The sequence below is a fragment of the Ochotona curzoniae genome, unplaced genomic scaffold (assembly GCF_017591425.1).
Source record: "Ochotona curzoniae isolate NIBS_2020 unplaced genomic scaffold, NIBS_Ocur_1.0 scaffold_1852, whole genome shotgun sequence".
Taxonomy (NCBI): domain Eukaryota; kingdom Metazoa; phylum Chordata; class Mammalia; order Lagomorpha; family Ochotonidae; genus Ochotona; species Ochotona curzoniae.
Genome location: NW_024467087.1, coordinates 17,883,666 through 17,901,791, shown reverse-complemented (window position 1 = coordinate 17,901,791; position 18,126 = coordinate 17,883,666). Strand labels below are relative to the sequence as shown.

The 18,126-nt window shown below is 41.0% G+C and overlaps 1 protein-coding gene across 1 annotated transcript; it reads right to left on the bottom strand.

The window, feature by feature from the left end:
• Nucleotides 1–15,160: 15,160 nt before the first annotated feature.
• Nucleotides 15,161–16,525, bottom strand: LOC121169474 (DDB1- and CUL4-associated factor 12-like protein 2). Its single transcript, XM_041000066.1, has one exon. It carries the CDS (start codon nt 16,523–16,525, stop codon nt 15,161–15,163), a length of 1,365 nt encoding a protein of 454 aa, XP_040856000.1.
• Nucleotides 16,526–18,126: the final 1,601 nt, after the last annotated feature.

Below are 18,126 nucleotides of genomic sequence, written 5' to 3'. Positions count from 1 at the left end.
GGGACAGCCCAAAGCTTTGGGACCCTGTACTCATATGAGAGACCCAGAAGAAGCTCCTGGTTCCCGGCTTTGGATTGGCTCAGCTCCAGCCATTGCGCTCACTTGGGGTGTGAATCATCGGACGGAAGATAATCCTCTCTGTCTCTCCTCCTCTCTGTGTATCTGACTTTCCAATAAAAATAAATAAATCTTTAAAAAAATAACTGAAATAAACCTAGAAAAAATTAGAAATAATGTAGAGCTCAATTACAAGTAGAATCCTAAAAAACAAAAATACTTCATAGAAGCACAGAGAGGAATGGTGATTTTCAGGGCTAGGGGATGGGAGGAATGTGGCTGTGTTGTTAAAGGATACAAATGTACAGGTGTACGAGGAATAAGCTCTGAAGATCTTGTGTATAGGGAATTGATAGATATGTTAAATAATGTGAATGTATTTATTATTACATTGCATTTGTTATACAATATACAAAGATACACTTTTTTGTAACTTGAATACAGTAAATATTTGTCAATTAATATTTCAAGTTAATAACTAAGAATAATAAATTTAGAAAGCAAAAATCTAGCTTATTTTAGAATTCTTGAATTCACATGTTGTCCTATTTTTAGATTCATTAAACAAACCTATTTATTCTGTAACTTTTCAAAGAAAAAGATCTTCAAAAGATTTATTTATTTGTTCGTTTGTTTGTTTACAAAAGGTTACAGATAGAAATGGGACCAAAGTTGTGCCAGGTTGAAGACAGGAGCTTCATAAAATCTCCCATGTGGGGGCAGGTTCCCAAAAGCTTGGGCCATCCCAAGGGACTTTCCCAGGTTGTTAGCAAGAATGGGAATTGGAAGTGGAGAAACTGGAACATTAATTAACACGTGTGAAAAAAACCAAAAAGCAAAAACGAAAACAAAACAAAACAAAAAAACCACTAGTGTGGCAAGCAGTGGTTGTCCTGGCTTGGTCACAGCACATCTATCTCCCCATGACTTGATATATAGAATGATAAACAGATAGATAAATAGATAGATAGATAGATAGATTTTATATTTATTTTAGTGTATAGAACATTTTGCTACATCTTTAATTTTTTTGTTTTAAATTTTTAAAACTTTTCCCTTAAGTTTTAAGTTAAATTGCAATGTGTTCATATTGTTCATATTGGCCCCCTTTAAATGATCCAAACACTGCTAATTGTGATAAAGTGATGAAACATGACTTCTTATAAGCTTTCTGAAGAAAATGTTTTCCTGTCTTCCAGGAATCATATTTTAAAGTCTTTGTTTTGTATTTATTTATAAAACCATAAATCATTGATACTTGCTTGCAAATGATCTCTCTCTCTCTCTCTCACACACACACACATACACACACAGAACACGCATGTGCTTGCATGAAAATATGTCATCATTTTGGCTCCAGTTCAGATGCGTTGATGTATGAGATGCGCCAGAAAAATAGTTGAGTAGAAATCCCACTACATGAAATTATGATAATTTCAAGTCCTAGTAAACAAAGGATTGGAATCAGAGCTGGGCTGGCGCCTTACCTAAGCAGTTTAAATCAAAGAAATGAAAAGCACTTTTACAGATTGGAAAAATAAAGCAAAGACTAGAAATTAATAAATCTTACTTAAGAAAATGATAATGCAGAGTTAATGGATTAATGCTAACAATTGATTGAGGTTTTATTTTAATTATACCCTCTGAAGGTAAGGCCTATGGGAACTAACTATGTGGGAATATGTTGCTATTGTGGAACGCCATGATCAGATAAAATTGGCATTATATGGAAACACTGCACAGAGTATAAAAAAAAGAATAAATTTCCTAGATCACAACGTTGTCAACCTTCACCCAAACCAGCACTAATAGGGCCACCATATCTTGGACTGTGAGACTCCAAAGCACAAGCTAATATAAAGCTGCATCTCCTAACTTGTCCCCTAGTATATTTTATTTAAGGTAATGAAAGACTGACTAAAATATGAGTTGTGAATACAGACATGGATGACACAAAAGTTCCTGTATTATACTAGGCATTAATATATTTATAGTATACTTATACAATGTCTTACACTATTACATATGTTATATATACTAACATCAGATATGTTTACTGCAGATCTTTATTAACATTTTAAAAATATTTATTGAAAAGTTAGTGTTACAGAGAAAAGGACGGGAGAGACAGATTTTCCATTCCCTGGTTCATTCCTCAAATGGCAACAATGATCGGAATTGGGTCATTTCAAACCCAGGACTCAGGAGGTTCTTTCAGGTCTCCCATGTGAGTGAAGGGGCCCTAGAACTTGGGCCACCTTCCAAAGTGTTCCCAGGGGAACTGGATGGGAAGCTCATCAATCTGGCCTTGAACTAGCACTTTTAAGGGATGTCAGTGCAGCATGCAGACAGCAGCTTTACCTGCTGTTACATTGCTAGTCCCTATTTTATTATGCTTCTATTTTTAGCTCTTGTTTTTATGACATAGTTCCATAGGCTCAGGAATGTGCCCTTTCCCCATCCCATTTTCCAGCCCCCCCCCCAGTAATCCCTATATTATTATAATAGTATAGTCCTTCAAAAATAGTCATAAGTTCAACAATTCATTATTTAAATGTATCCTGACCCTGTAGGTTTAGACAATGGCAGAAAGTCCAGCACTCTAGCATACTTATTATAGTACAAATCAAAATGTAGCATATTTAACATAAATGGAAAAGCAGGATACTGAAGGCAGTTCACTTATTAAGAAACAAAAACAAACAAAACACATTAAATGGCTCTAGGTTTTCACCTTTAAAGGATCACACAAACTATTTCATTGCATTTAACATGGTGTGATATCAAAAACTACTTTAGGTAAAGGAATATGTTAATATTTTTGTAATATGTTTGTAAATAATTATTTGCAAAGTAGTTAGCGAGACATTTGATAGGCAACCATTTTATTTAAATTGGCTTATTCTTTGGTAAGATTTGCATTACAACATGGCACAATCTTAATGTGCTTAGAAACTGAATATTACATAGAACAACTTATGTTCTCTTGAGCACTTGCTTTATAATGATAACATTTTTTATTCTCATAATTTCTCCATAGTTTTCAGATAAGGCATAATTTACCGAAAGTGAAATCATCAGTGACTAACAACAATCAGCTGAGTAATAACAGATAGCAAGTCAATATTTATTTCCTCTTTCTGGTTTCTGAGATCATTTGAAAGAGAAAATATACACTTGATAAAAGTTTAGGGAACATGATAGCTTGCGTATATAATTTAATTGATTGATTTTCTATTTATATAAGAAGCTGAGATGGCAACACTGTTAAAGTATGTTTAAGTGGTGTCAAATGGTTTCCAGGAACATGGTAAAAAACCTTATATCAATACATATTTACAAACATCTGATCCAAATCTCTCATCTAGAGACATCTCCTCTTTAACTAGGTAACATTGTATTGGCTGTTGTTTAATGGATCACTTTCAAAATGTACAGTTTCTTTGGTGTGAGTCCCCAGCATTGGGTCCGACCCAGCACAGGCACCCCCCACAGTCACCACACTGCAGGGAGCGGCAAATGCCCCCAAGCCCAAGGCCCGAACCCCTCCCAAACTCGCCCAGCCACAAGATCTTAGTGGCAGGACGGAGCTAGGAATTTTAACCCAGTTCCCCAGTTCCCTCATGGCGGACTTACCCTGAGGGAAGAGCTCTCTTGGGTCCTGGGGGAGGCTGAGGACCTGCAAGCTGCCCCCAACCCTGAGGCCCGAACTTTCCATGGTGTATTGTTTATCAACTTCCACTGAAAGTGACATATCCTCTCTATGTAACTCAAACGGTTACCAGAGGTACTTCTACAAAGCTTCAGGTTAAGGTCATTTATAAGAAGCGTGTATTCTGTAGAATACATAGTCATATTGCAAAACTCTGTTGCATTACGGGGGCAGGTATTTGGTGAGTCAGTTGAATTGCCACTTGAGACATAAGAATGCCATATTGGAGTGCCTAGTTGGAATAGGGAATTTACTTCTCATTCCAATTTCTGGTAATATGTCCTGGAGGCAAAAGATAATGTAGCAGATAATTGAGTCCCTGTCATTCATTTGAGAGATAGCAATTGAGTTCATGTGTACTGGTCAGCCTGACCCAACCAAGGCTATTGTAGATACATGAGGAATGAATCAGCAGATGGAAAATTTCTGTCCAGCTGGCAGTCTTGTTATTGTATATATCTCACTGACCTTCAAATAAATGAAGTGAATGCTCTCTCAAAATGTCAGTAGCATTTCTAAAAGATCAAAATCAAGAAAAGAAATCAAGAAAATAATCATTTTTATCAATTAAAAGAAAAAAGAAATGTAGCCCAGTGAAAAATCTTTACACTGAACATTACAAAATATTGAAGAATGAAATATAAGTATGCAAATAATATTGCAATAATTAATATTGTGTATGTCATACTAATTAAAGTGATCTACAGATCAAAAACAATCTCCAACAAAAGCTCAATGACAACTTTCAAAGAAATGAAAGAAACTATGCAGAAATTCATATGGCACCATGAATGATCTCAAGGAAGAGAAATAAAAGGAGATATAGATAGATAGATAGATAGATAGATAGATAGATAGATAGATAGATATCCTTTATATATCTATATATAGTTAGATTTATTTACTTTTATTGGAAAGTCATATTTACAGTGGAGAAACAGAGAGGAAGGTCTTCCATTCGCTGATTCAATGCCCAGGTAGTCTCAACAGCCAGAGCTGAGACAATCTGAAGCCAGGAGTTTCTTCTGGGTCTCCCACATGGGCGCAGGGTCCCAATGCTTTGGGCCATCCTCCACTGCTTTCCCAGGACACAAGCAGGGAGCTGGATTGCAAATGGAGCAGCTGGGACAAGAATCAGTGCCCATATGGGATCCTGATGCATGCAAGGTAAGGACTTCACATACTAGGCTACTGTGCTGGGCACAAAAGATATATTTTATTCTTAATCATTGGCTGGAAAAATAATATTGATAAAATGTCTATACTTCCCAAAGTGTCCTGAAAATGTAATGCATTATCTATGGAAACTCCAATGACAGATTTCACAGACTGAAAAACAACAGACCTTAGTTCTGGAACCACATAATGAATTGAAGAACCAATAAAATCTTGAGCTAAAAGTGTAAAGCTGGGAAATCATACTATGTGACTTATATTGTATGTTATTACATAACTATTATTAAAATAATGGTGATTAAGAAAATAGCCAACATCATAAGCATATCTTCCCTTAAAATTGGATAGAATGCCCAGAAATAAATTTACACGTTTGTGGTCAATTGATTTTCAACAAAATAAAAGAAAGAAGAAAGAAGGATGGGCGATGTTAATCAATAGTCCCTGTAACAATTGGTGGTGGGAAAATTGCATATTCATATTCAGAGAAAAGAGTTTGGTTTTTATGTCAATCAATATACAAGAATCAACTAAAATAATACTTAATCATAAAACATGAAACTAGATATAATACAGAAAAATGTGGGACACATACAATAGTTTTGGTCTGGGCTATGATTTGTAGGCTATGACATAGTAGAAACTAAGGCAGAAAAACGAAAAATAAAATTTTATCAAAATAAAACTTTTACAGAAAATAATACAATAGCATAAAGAGACAATCCAAGAAGTGGAAGAAAAATATTTCCAAACCCTCAGTCTCAGAGTGGATTACTATCTAAGCCATATAAACGACTCAAAGGATTCAGTAACAAGAAAATGAAAAGAACAACTGTGGTAGAATATAGACAAAGACCCAGAATAAATATTTCATAAAGGAAGGCATATGAACATCAACAATGATGTAAGAAGTACAAATTATGAGCATAATTATATATCATGCTAAAACTGTATTGATAAATATCAATGAGAAGATAAAAACTAAGTGCTAAAAGGAATGTACAGAAAAAGGAACCCATACGCTGTTGATGAGAGCATACGTTAGTACCATCATCATCATGGGAAACCGTATGACGATTCCTTAAATAATTATAAATAAGAATAAACGTGATCCAGATATTCTAGTACTGTATATTTAACCAGTATAACTGCAAGAAGTAAGCTGAAGTGTAACACTCATGTTCTTTGCAGTGCTATTTACAAGATAGGTAACCAAACTGTCAACTGGCAGATAAAGAAAAGGAGGTACCACTCAGTTTTTCAAAGAAGGAAATTATGTCATTGGTGATGACCTAAATGAGCCTGGAGTATAATATGCTAACTAAAATAAGCTAGGCACAGAACTGCAAATACTTCATGATCTCGAATATATGTGAAATCTAAACAGATAGAGATTAAAATGGTGATTACCAGGAGTTGGGAACACAGACAGGAAGAAAGGTAATCCGAAATACTTCTTGGAACATGCAAGTTTTAATTTGATTGATAGAGCAAATTTCTTTGAGATTCGTTACACAGTAAGTTGACTACAATGAATAATAAGAGATACTTCAAAGTAACTGAGAGTAAAATTTCAAGTGGTGAGGCAATGTACATGTAAATTACCTTGATTTAATCATTTTACATTTTATACATGAACCAAAACATCACATTATAAGATGTAAATAAATTCAACTTGGTTTATCATTTTGAAGTAGTGTTATTTAAGAATAGATTGAAGCACGTTTCAGAATATCACTGGGCACTTTGTTAACTTTAGGTTACCTTCTACCACTACTGCTACTGCTAGTAAAACCCAGCAAAGTCAACGTTTGCCACAAGTTAAAAAAAATTGGAAATCTTCATGGTTGATGGGAACGCACAGTGCTGCAAGCTCTCTGGAAAAAAAATGTGATAGTTCCTTAAAAGTGAGAATAATTACAAAATAATCTAGCAATTCAATTTTATGTCACATATAACAGTAAATATAAGAAGGAAATGGAAGAAAGGTTTGAACATTTATATTCATGGTAGCATTCGTTACTATATTTAAAAAAATGGAACTGACTCATGTGTCTAGATATGAGTGAATAGATAAAGTATGTTTTAAATATACAATGGAAAATTCAGGGTTACAAAGGAAGAAAAATTTGACAGGTACTACAAACATATGAAATTTCAATATGATACAACAAGTTATCAGCTCATACAAAACCCACGAAAAACTAATACTCTACATAAATCCACTGTTATAACAGAGTCATGGACGCAGAAAATAGAATGATGTTTGAAAAATAATGAGTGTGGAAACTATTAATAGGAACTTCTTGTTTAATCGGTATAGACTTTAACTTTTGCAAGGTAAAAAAAAATGTTCTGGAACCTACACAATAATGTGTACATAACACTACTGAACTATAATCTTAATAATAATTAAGATAGTAAATTTTATGTTATATGCATTTATCACAAATAGAAATTTTAACAGTCCTGTGGCCAATGGTGTGGCATAGTGGCTTAAATTGCTGTTTGTGATGTCCTCATTCTATAATGGACCGCCAATTTGAGTCTAGACCTCTGATCCAGCTTCCTGCTACTGTGCCTGGGAAGGTAGTAGATGATGTTCTCTAAGTGCTTGGTTTCTTGCCACCCACATGGCAGACCTGGCCTCAGTTCTTTGGCTCTTGGCGTGTGCCTGGCCTAGCCCTAGTTATTGATGTCATTTGAGTAGTAAACCAGCAGGCAACTGAGCGCTCTTTACTCACTCGCCTTTTCTTTCTCTTTCTCAAATAAATAGTTCATTTTTGTTTTTAAAGATATCCTGATCCTTAAGGAGGAAGCTAAGGAAAATTCGTGTTCTTATTTCTCAAGCCAAATTTCATCTAATATGTTGACTCCTAAGCAGTCCTTTTAATAAGTAATTTAAGATTCTGCAGGTTCTATAAATTTCAAAATAGTAAAGGAAAGAAAAGAATAATTAATTCCTTAGAAGTATCCAGAAGCCAAATGCCTTTGCATGGGGAAATACTCCTAGTTACCAGGGGAGGGGGAAAGAAAGAGATTTGTTTTAGACATGACATCTGGAACTCTTAGAATTTACCCTGGCTTGTGATAAATATATCAGAGCAAATCAAATTACAAGCTGGCCTATTTTAAGATGTCCATTTTTTTACACAAATGAATTAGAGCTTAATTTATCACATTCCAAAAGTATCCCTTAGTGCCCTTTTTTTGAATAGGGGATTCCATTACATCACTTAACTTTTATTTGAAGACCAAACCACATGCCTTAGAAGTAGAGGCAGGGGCTCTACATGACAGCCTAGTAGCTACAGTACTGGCCTTGCATATGCTGGGATCCCACTTGGGTGTGCTTCATATCCCAGCAAGCCTGTTTTCAATTTAGCTCCCTGCTTGAGGCCTTGGAAAGCTGTTGAGAACGGCCCAAAGCCTTGGGACCCTGCACCCACATGGGGGACACGGAAGAGGCTCTGGGCTTGGGCTCCTGGCTTCGGACTGCCACAGCTCTGGCCGTTGTGGTCTCTTGGGGAATGAATCATCTGCATATTTGATTTTGCAATAAAAATAATTATTTTTTTTCAAAAAGTAGAGACACTAGTAACATTTTAGAAACCACTGTCGGGCCTGGCGCGATGACCTAGTGGCTAAAGTCCTCGCCTTGCACGCCCGGGATCTCATATGGGCGCCGGTTCTGGTTCTATCCCAGCAGCCCCGCTTCCCATCCAGCTCCCTGCCTGTGGCCCGGGAAAGCAGTCCAGGACAGCCCAAGGCTTTGGGACCCTGCACCCGCGTGGGAGACCCAGAAGAGGCTCCTGGCTTCGGATCGGCATAGCATCGGCCGTTGTGCTCACTTGGGGAGTGAATCATTGGACGGAAGATCTTCCTCTCTGTCTCTCCTCTCTGTATATCCGCCTTTCCAATAAAAATAAAAAAATAAAAAAAATCTTTAAAAAAAAAAAGAAACCACTGTCAATTGGAAATCAATCTGCAATAACAACAACACTTCTAAAACTGTAACGTAAGTCAGTGGCGGACTATATGGTTCCAATTTTGCAAATGTGCAGACATAAAGGAATATATGTGCTATGCAAAATGTGATATCATATTTGTCATAAGAGGTACAATTCAGAATGACAAAGCACATTCAATTCTATATCTTTGGGTAAGTAAAGAAGAATAAGCAAAATGAGCTGTTTCTGAAGCACTATGGGATGTTATTTGATAAATTTATCAGAAGCCTAGAGGAAACTGAAGCTACTGCCCTCTGACTGGAACATTCAAGTTTATCATTGATGTGTAACATAAAAGGGCAATTTAGATGTTAAAATTTAATCAACATGAAACATGAATGCCTTTGGGTTGAAACAGACTCTGGCATAATAATGGCATTAGAAAGGGTAAAAGTGGTTGCATTCCTTTCATCCACATCACCAATGTGTTTGCTTCAGTGAACTGTACCTCCAAAAGAGGGGGGGAAAAAAACCATAAAGAACAAAGCCCGGACCCGGCACGGTGTGGCCTAGCGGCTAAAATCCTCACCTTGACCATCCCAGAATCCCTTATGGGCACCGGTTCTAATCCCAGCAGCTCCACCTCCCATCCAGCTCTCTGCTTGTGGCCTGGGAAGGCAGCTGAGGATGGCCCAAAGCCTTGGGATCCTGCACCCATGTGGGTGACCTAGAAGAAGTTCCTGGCTCCTGGCTTTGGATCAGCGCAGCACCGGCCATTGCACTCACTTGGGGAGTGAACCATTGAACAGAAGATCTTCCTCTCTGTCTCTCTTCCTCTCTGTATATCTGACTTTGTAATAAAAATAAAATAAATCTTTTTTTTTTAGAAAAAGAAAAAAACCCAAAAAAGTCATTTGTAAAGACGGAAGTCATCATAAACATTTACCTTTTTTCTTGTCCAACCACAGAATGATGTATATGCAAAGCATATCTAGCCAAAATAAAGATTTCTTCATTCATTTGAAACATAGCAAAAGTTGGCAGACTTCTTTCTGCTTTTCTGGATTTATGTAATTGCATTAGGCATTTATTCTGTTTTAAGATTTTATTTAATTAAAATTTAGAGAGAGTAAAAAAGAAATTTTTCATCTCTTGGTTCACTGTCAAAATGCCCACAGCACCGGAGCTGGGTCAGGGGAAAGCCAGGAGCCAAGAATTCAGTCTTAGTTTTCCATGAAGGTGGCGCAGATTCAGGTGTCACCAAGTGCTGCCTCTCCAGCTGTATTTATCAGGAAGCTGAACAAGAAGCAGACCTAAAATTAGTCTATGGTTCTCTGACACCATTTGCAAGCATCAGAGCAAATGCCTATATTTTGATCATTAATAGACGACAATACAATATTGCTTCTTGGGATCCAATAGGTACTTTTTGTGTTCACAAAATAACGCTCTATTTGAGCATGAGTCTACAAGTCATTAATTGCCTACTAAGTGCCAAACATATAGAAATGTTTGTATACATCTCTGTGCATACCTTTTAAAGATAGGAGAATGGAGGACAGAAGACTTAATATCTGAGAGTTGTTGTTTTGTTTTATTTGCTTTTAAATAGCGTTTACACAGTTCAGAGAAATGTGTGCCCTGTGGGCCTCTGATTAGGGTGGGGAGGTGCACAAAATTTCAGTATTGAAATTCTGCTCCTCAGTGTGTTAAGAAGCTGCGAACCTTTAGCATGGGGTGCCTAGCTGGAAGTCGTTAAGGCGCAGCAGCCCTGGCCCTCTGAAAGGACCTATGCAGTTCTTGGGGGGATCTCTATTTCTTTCTAGCTTCCTGTTTTGTCATGTAACTTCTCCCTGTATGATAATGTCCTGCCATGGCACCCTCCACCATATGAAATAGCCGCGGGGTCTTTCCCAGTGCTGCGCCAGTGGCAGCGGCTTGCTTTTGAGCCTCCAAACCTGTGAACAAAATCAATCTTTTTTCTTTATAAAATGTACTATCTCAGGTATTTTTTTTAGTAGTAGCAGGGGCGGGCTAATAGAGAATATGAAATAAATATCACCTGCACTGCCAAAAAGCAGTTAAAGAGACTTCCTTTCTAAGGCCTGGCCTGACCATGTCATGTGAAGTTCTGGCAACCATCTCAATTTGACTGATGAACAATTCCATTGCTGAGCAGGTTCACAACTGCCTAGGAGTAGAAAATAATTGTCGGCACCCAGTCAGTAGATTGTAAGACAACATTCCCTAAAGCAAACACTGCCAGTGTACTGTACATCATTGAGAAGCTCACATGAGACCATGTTTAATGTAACTCCTAGGTCGTACTTGCAGATTCGCAGGCTGTCAGGAAAGCATCTGTTTTGGGGGATGGTTGATAATTGAGAATTTATTTCTAAATTAGAAACTAATGGCAGGGGCCCAGCATGATAGTCTATTGGCTAAATTGTCACCTTGAATCCTCCAGGATCCCATATGGACGCTGGTTCTAATCCCTGCGCCCCGCTCCCCATCCAGCTTGTGGTCTGGGAAAGCAGTTGAGACGGCCCAATGCCTTGGGACCCTGCATTCGCGTGGGAGACCCAGAAGATGCTCCTGGCTCCTAGCTTCAAATCGACTCAGCGCCAGCCATGGTAACTTATGGAGTGAATCAGTGGAGGGGAGATCTCTCTCTGTATCTCCCTGTATAAATCTGCCTTTCTAATAAAAATAAATAAATAAAATAAATCTCTAATAAAAATTAATAACAGAAATTGATAACTTGCTTTAATTGAGTACAGATGGATGCAAATCAACCTTTGCTGGGTTTAACTTTACTTATAATTAATGTTGGAGTATATTTACCAGAATATTTTTCCCCAGAGTACTAACCTCAATTTATTTCACTGGATGTTCCTGAGTATTAAATCCTTTCTCCTCCCTAAAAAAATCTCATCCCAAAGAATAAACTGAGAAATACAAATTCTTGAGTCACAAATATAATTGAGGAGATCTATATGAATAGTTAGGAGATGAACACAGCAAACATCTTATGCTTAGTTATATGTATCAAAGCTTGTCAGGCAGCAATGATAGGTAATTTGCACTTAAATATTTGGGTCTAGTATTCTGTACATTTTTAAATCAGTTGTACTTACAGGTCTTCTGTAGTGTTGACCTTTTTTCAACTATTTCACACTTTATAGATAACACAATTCTATATCTGTATGCTACTGTCCTGAAAATAGAAAATATTTCAAAGAAATATGTACCTGTAATACATAAAAAAAAAAGTATAGGTAGATACTTTTCTTATTTTTTAAAACGTCAAGTCATGTGATTTGACATGAAAGCATGAGAAAGTTCAGTCGATGATGAAAGATGAGCAAAAAAAAAAAAAAAAAGGTTTCTATCACTTCATTAAAACCCCAACCCACACAGAAAATGTTTTTTGCCCAGAAAATACTTTCCCAATGTCCCCCGCCCCCCCACATTACAAAACTACAATGAAAATATCCTGTTAACTACAGGAGACAGAAAGCGCTTTGGAAAAGATCTTTGGTAGAAGTTTTGGGAATTTTGACTGAAGGACCGTGCATTTATTTTAACCAAACTATTTAAGCAAAACATTTGGAAAAAATAGTTTAACAAAACTTCAAAATAAATACTTGCAGAGGAAAGGTTTAATTTGCAGTGCTATACACATTTTCTATCTTCTGCTACCACATGTTTTATATGTATATGTGTGTGTGTCTGTGTGCATATATAGGTGTTTTTATATATGTGTGTGTGTGTGTTTAAAATGGAAAAATATTATTGTCTGACAGAAATGAATTAGGTCAATATTCATAAGGAAGAAGATGAGACTTGGGCACTTATTTTTCACAGCCACCACTTGGGACAGCCACATGCTGTATTAGAATCCTAGGTTTGAATTCAATCTCTGCTTACTATTCGCAGTTTGTGGTCATGCATACCCTGAGAGCCAGCAGGTAAGTAGTCTGTCCCATCCACATGAGAAACCTGGATTGCTCTGGCTCCCAGCACAGGAAAGGAGCAGGCCTGGTGATTGTGGGTGTTGGATCTGGTTCCCACCCAGCCTTGGAAGGACCCAATCCTGGTGACTGTGGGGATCGGGTCTGGCTTCCAGCCCTGGAAGGACCCAGTCCTGGTGATTGTGGGGATTGAGAGAGGAAAATCAGTGTATGGAAGAGCCTTCTCTCTCCTTCTGTTGTTCAAATGAGTAAATAAAAAGTAAACCATTACAAAACAAAACTTAAGTTATTTTAAATGGGGCGGTACTTGAAGACACAGCAGGACTCTGTATTAGCAGCAAACATCTATTTATTGAAAATCTTGAATCTTAGGTCTTCAGAGGAAATTGCATTCATTCAGTAAATATTTACTGAATTCTTTGCTCTCAAGAGATTTACAAGTGACAGAGAAACATAGCTGTACACAATATGTTTTACTATTACATAACAAGAGTTCAAACACATTAAAGCAATCTTTGGGAAGCAAAATGTCTGATTCTTTCTCCCCCCTGTATTTCTCAACTCACATACTTCTGGTCATGATTTGTGACATAACAGCATATGGTGTCTAGATCCCAAGGCAACATTAAGGAAGAATTGGGGTAGGAGTTGTAATGTAGGTAAAACCACTGCTTCCAACACCAGCATCCCACATGGGTACTGGTTCAAGTGCTGGGTGTTCCACAACTTGTCCAAGTTTCAGCTAATGGGCATGGGAAAGCAGCAAAAACATGGTCCAAGCTTTTGGGTCCTGGACACCTGAGTGGGAGACCAAGCTGGAGTCTCAGGTCTTGATTCTGCATACCATGGCCCTGGCTTGCCTGCTCACTCTCTCTCTACCCCTAACATTCAATCTCAAATAAATACATCTTTAAAAAAAAAAAAAAAAAAGAAAGAAAGAAAGAAAGAAAACCTTAAGGTAAAGCAGACATAATTAAGCATTAACCCAAAGGTAGCAAAATCTGACCAGCTTTTAGTAAGGGCCAATTTCCCTTTCCTCTTTCAATATTACAACTTATAAAGAAGTACAAATTGTTTTCACGGTAGTCCACGATTTGTATTTAACCAGAGTCCCAAAGTATTTTCCCTCAAAAGTAATAACGCTTAATTTCCAGCTGGTCATCTTCAAACTCACTGTGACACTGATCATTGTACATAACATCACTTTTTAAGAAACACAGTTATTCTACTCTTAGGATATAAATGTCTGCAGTTTCAAAATAAAATCTTAATAATTTGGATTTCAAATGTGAGAATCTGTTTTTTAAAGCATGAGCTTAATGGGCTCATTTTTCTTCTTTGTACTTCTTGTAACTTGAGTACAACTGGAAAATTTAAAGTATGTTCAAATATAACATGTGATATCAAAAATAGCCACAGCAAAAATGCCCAGTCTATCTCCTGAATGAAAACATATTAGACTCAGTCTGCGATACCTTTCGCATTTGGACTTAGGATTCCAACCTTGACTGACAGTATTGAAGCTGTGCAAGATCCTCAAACAGCAAATATTAAAGTCATTCACAAATCTTTAAATACAAAGCCATTGGTTCAGCTAAGACAGATCATTCAAAATATAAAATAAGACTTCAAAAAGGCAAAAAGCACTCATTTTCTGGATTCGAATAAGTTAGAACCCTTGCATCTCTAAGGTATTATAAGCATTAAGAGTGATTATAAAGACAATATTCTCAGATGACTTGTTATTAAAAAGCACTTCAGAACCAACAATATAGAACATGTATACACTAACAATTTTCAAATGAAATGTTCCTTAAACTAACATAGAACTTACAATATGTTTTGTAATTACAATACTACAGCAGAACATTAAGTTGCCCAGAGCATAGTACAAACTTTGGTTAGGAAAATATTCTGAATATACTATATATCTGCAATAAAAATAAACACTATCATGTTGTAATACTAGTAGTGAGAAAAAAAAAAAGAAATATAAAAAACTGTAAGCATATGACTGCCTCCCCTTAATGAAACACTATCTGTGAATCACTCAAAGACACAATGAGATTAATGTTTAGCCAGTATTATGTGGATGGAACTTCCAGAAGTTACTACTGGGGAGGAACAAAAGTCAAAGGCTGTTCTGAATGATCAAATTACCCCTTCCTTTCTCTGGATGGAGGAGAGGGCTAAATCGGGCCAATAACATCTAAAAAAAATGAAATGGAATTGAAAAGCATAAATGTTGCACAACAGAGAAACTTTAGAACACTTTGTGTACAAGTCCATCCTTAGCTCCACAGTCCGGCATAGTTTCCGTGGAGCACAGAAGGGAGAGGCCCCCCAGCCACGAAGAGCTTCATCTCCTGCCAGTTGTAGCAGTGGGTGTAGAGCGCATTGGGGAATTCATCCACTCCACCGTAGTAGTTGACCCAGGGGCCATCGTGCTTGAGCCAGCCTCTGCCGCAGGTGAGCTTGAGCTTCTTCCGGGCAGTGCCTGGAGAGGAATTCGGCACATCCTTCTCTCGCTCCTCCAGGAACTTCTGAGCTCGGACATCATAGAAGAGCAGGGAGCCGTGGCCCGTCCCCACGGTGATGATGTGCTGGTAGAAGCTCAGGGAACGCACTCCGGTACCCCCTTCCCGGGAGCACAGGGGCCGGATGTTGTGGTGTGCCTGGCGCGGGTCCACAAAGGAGACGTGGGCTTGCGAGCCAACAGCATACAGGGACAACTCATCGCAGTAGGTCAGGCACACGTTTTCTCGGAAGTAGGGCAGCCGGATGGACAGCAGCCTGGAGAGGAAGCTGCGAGGCTTCCACAGGTGGAAATAGCCATCCAGGGAAATGGACCCCAGCTCCTCATTCCTACTGTTGAAGGCCAGGGCACGCACCTTGCGGTTCCTGGGGTTGGTGCTGGTCCTGGGGATGGCTTCCATATCCATTGGACAGATGTGGGAGTACACTGGGAACCCCATTGCATTGCGCCATGCAACACAGTCATTGAAAATGTCAGGATCCAACCGCCACAGAGCCACCGTGCCATCACGGGAACCAGTCACAAGCACAGTGTCACTTATCCAGGCAATAGCAAAGATCCAGTCCCTGTGGCCTTCTTGGTCGCCCAGGCACACAGGGTCCAGGGTGGGCAGCTGGTAGATGGCCAGGCTATTGGGGTTCTCGCCTCCGGTGGCCAAAAGGGTCTTAGAGGGGTTCAGTTCAATGGCATGAATGCCACAGTTCTGCTGAGCCTGGTGCAGCTCTGGCACCCTGTCCTGCATCAGGGGGAGGCGCGTCATGTGGCCCGAGTGCACGTCCACCACGAAGAGCGTGTTGCACTTGGTGCCGCACACCACCTGCCTGGCGTTCAGCCACTGTGATGCGAACACTTTATTGAGTGTGCCCAGGACCACGGGCTTCTCCTTCAGCAACTCGGGCAGGCTCCGCACCGCGTGGCTGCTCAACTCGCCCTCGAAGCCCGACAGCACCGCGCGCTCCCGCGCCCCCACCTCTCGCTCCTTCAGGTAGTGCACCAGCGAGCGACGCGTCTCCGGTACCTTCTGCTTCTTGGGCAGCAGGCGCTCCTCTCTGTCCGCCCCAACGAACGCTGGTTCCGACGACGCTCTCCGCTTCCTGCTACCTGTGGGCTGCGGGGCCATGGTGGGCGGCTGGCGGGTGGCGGTGGCGCGGGTGGCGGTGGCGCGGGTGGCGGTGGCGCTGGTGGCGGTGGCGGCGCGGCGACGGCGGCGGCGCGTGGCACCCGAGTTGGCCGTGGCGACGGCGGGGATGACGGCGCCTGTGCGTTCGCCGGGCGCGCGGGGTCTCAGGAGCCGGGCGGCTGGACGGCGCGGCGAGGCGACAGCGTCCGGGCGGCCGAAGGGCAGGCGGCGGGGCCCCGCGAGGACGCGCGGCTGGCGGCGGCGGAGCGGCGGCGGAGCGCGGCGAGAGGGCGGTGAGCGGCGGCCGCGCGGACCCGGGCGAGGGCGGGAAGTGCGGCCGGCGGAGCAGCCCGAGCCAAGTCAGCGTGCGGCGAGGCCGCCCCGGGGGCCCTCGTGCCGGGGGCGGAGGCTGCGGGAGGGCGGGCCGAGCGGGCCGCGGTGGGGCGAGAGGCGCGGGCGGGCCTGGAGAGGGCGGCGGGGAAGGGAGCCGCGGGGGAGGTGCCCAGACAGCCGGCGCTGCGGGACGCCCGGACTGGGCACGTGGGGCTGCGCGCTCGCCCGGCGCCGGAGGAGCCCCCGCAGCCCTGGGCCAGGGAAACCCGAAATGTCACTTGAACGCGGGCCTGGGAAGAGCCCTGGTCGTGATGGGTGGGGAGAAAGCAAAGTGCACTTGGGCGCAGTTCTGGGGCTCCCCTGGGGATGAACTTGGCAGGGGCCCAGGCTGTTTGGCAGGGGCAGGTAGACCCCTCCGGGTCAGGTCTGTGTCCTCCAGGCTTGGGTCTCTGCTTGGGTTGTAAACAGTTCGCAACACAGTAGAGGTGTCTGGGCTCCAGGGCTGGGATCCCCAGGAACGCACTCCAGATGTAGCCTCCGGTCCCACGTTCTGCTCGCGGTGGGGTCCTGGTGGAGGGCGGCCCGAGCCCCTGGGGGGGCGCCCTCCTGGAACAGGGGAGGGGCCTTGAAGACAGACTTTTCCTGAACCTCTGAACCCTGGGAGGTGGAGGGAGGAATCCAGGGGAGGGGCGCCTCAGTCCTCAGTCCTCAGTCCTCACTCCTAGGAAGAGGAAACAGCACAATTTCAGTCCAGGCCTGTTGGGTGCCCAGGACTGAATCCTGTGTGATGGACAGGGTTAGTACAGAGCAGGTAAGGGACTTTACTTGAGGAGACAATGGCATAGAGAAGGCCAGGAAAATTCAGAGGTTGAGTAAAGGAGGTTGCTCTACCAAGTGGAAGAAGTGTTCAGGCCCTGGGTGTTGAGATGGTGTTTGGCATACCCGCCCACACAGGGGCTTTAGTTACAAAGTGTTACACTATGTTTGCTGATACAAATACTGCACACTGCTTACTTCTGTTCCACAGCTTATAGCTGCTTACCTTCCCCATGCATCCCTGTTCTTTTTTGCAGAGTCTCCCTCTTTCCCATTTCAAAAAAAAAAAAGTCTTTGCAACTTCATGCCAAGCGGAAATTTCATGCACTGCCATGTTTTTATTTTTTAACCACTCAAGTCTACTTGCTCTGTTCTAAGTGTTCACCAGAAAGTAGTAGTCTTTTGTGAAAAAGTATGACTGTATAGAGAAGATGTTCACAAATTTCATGCAG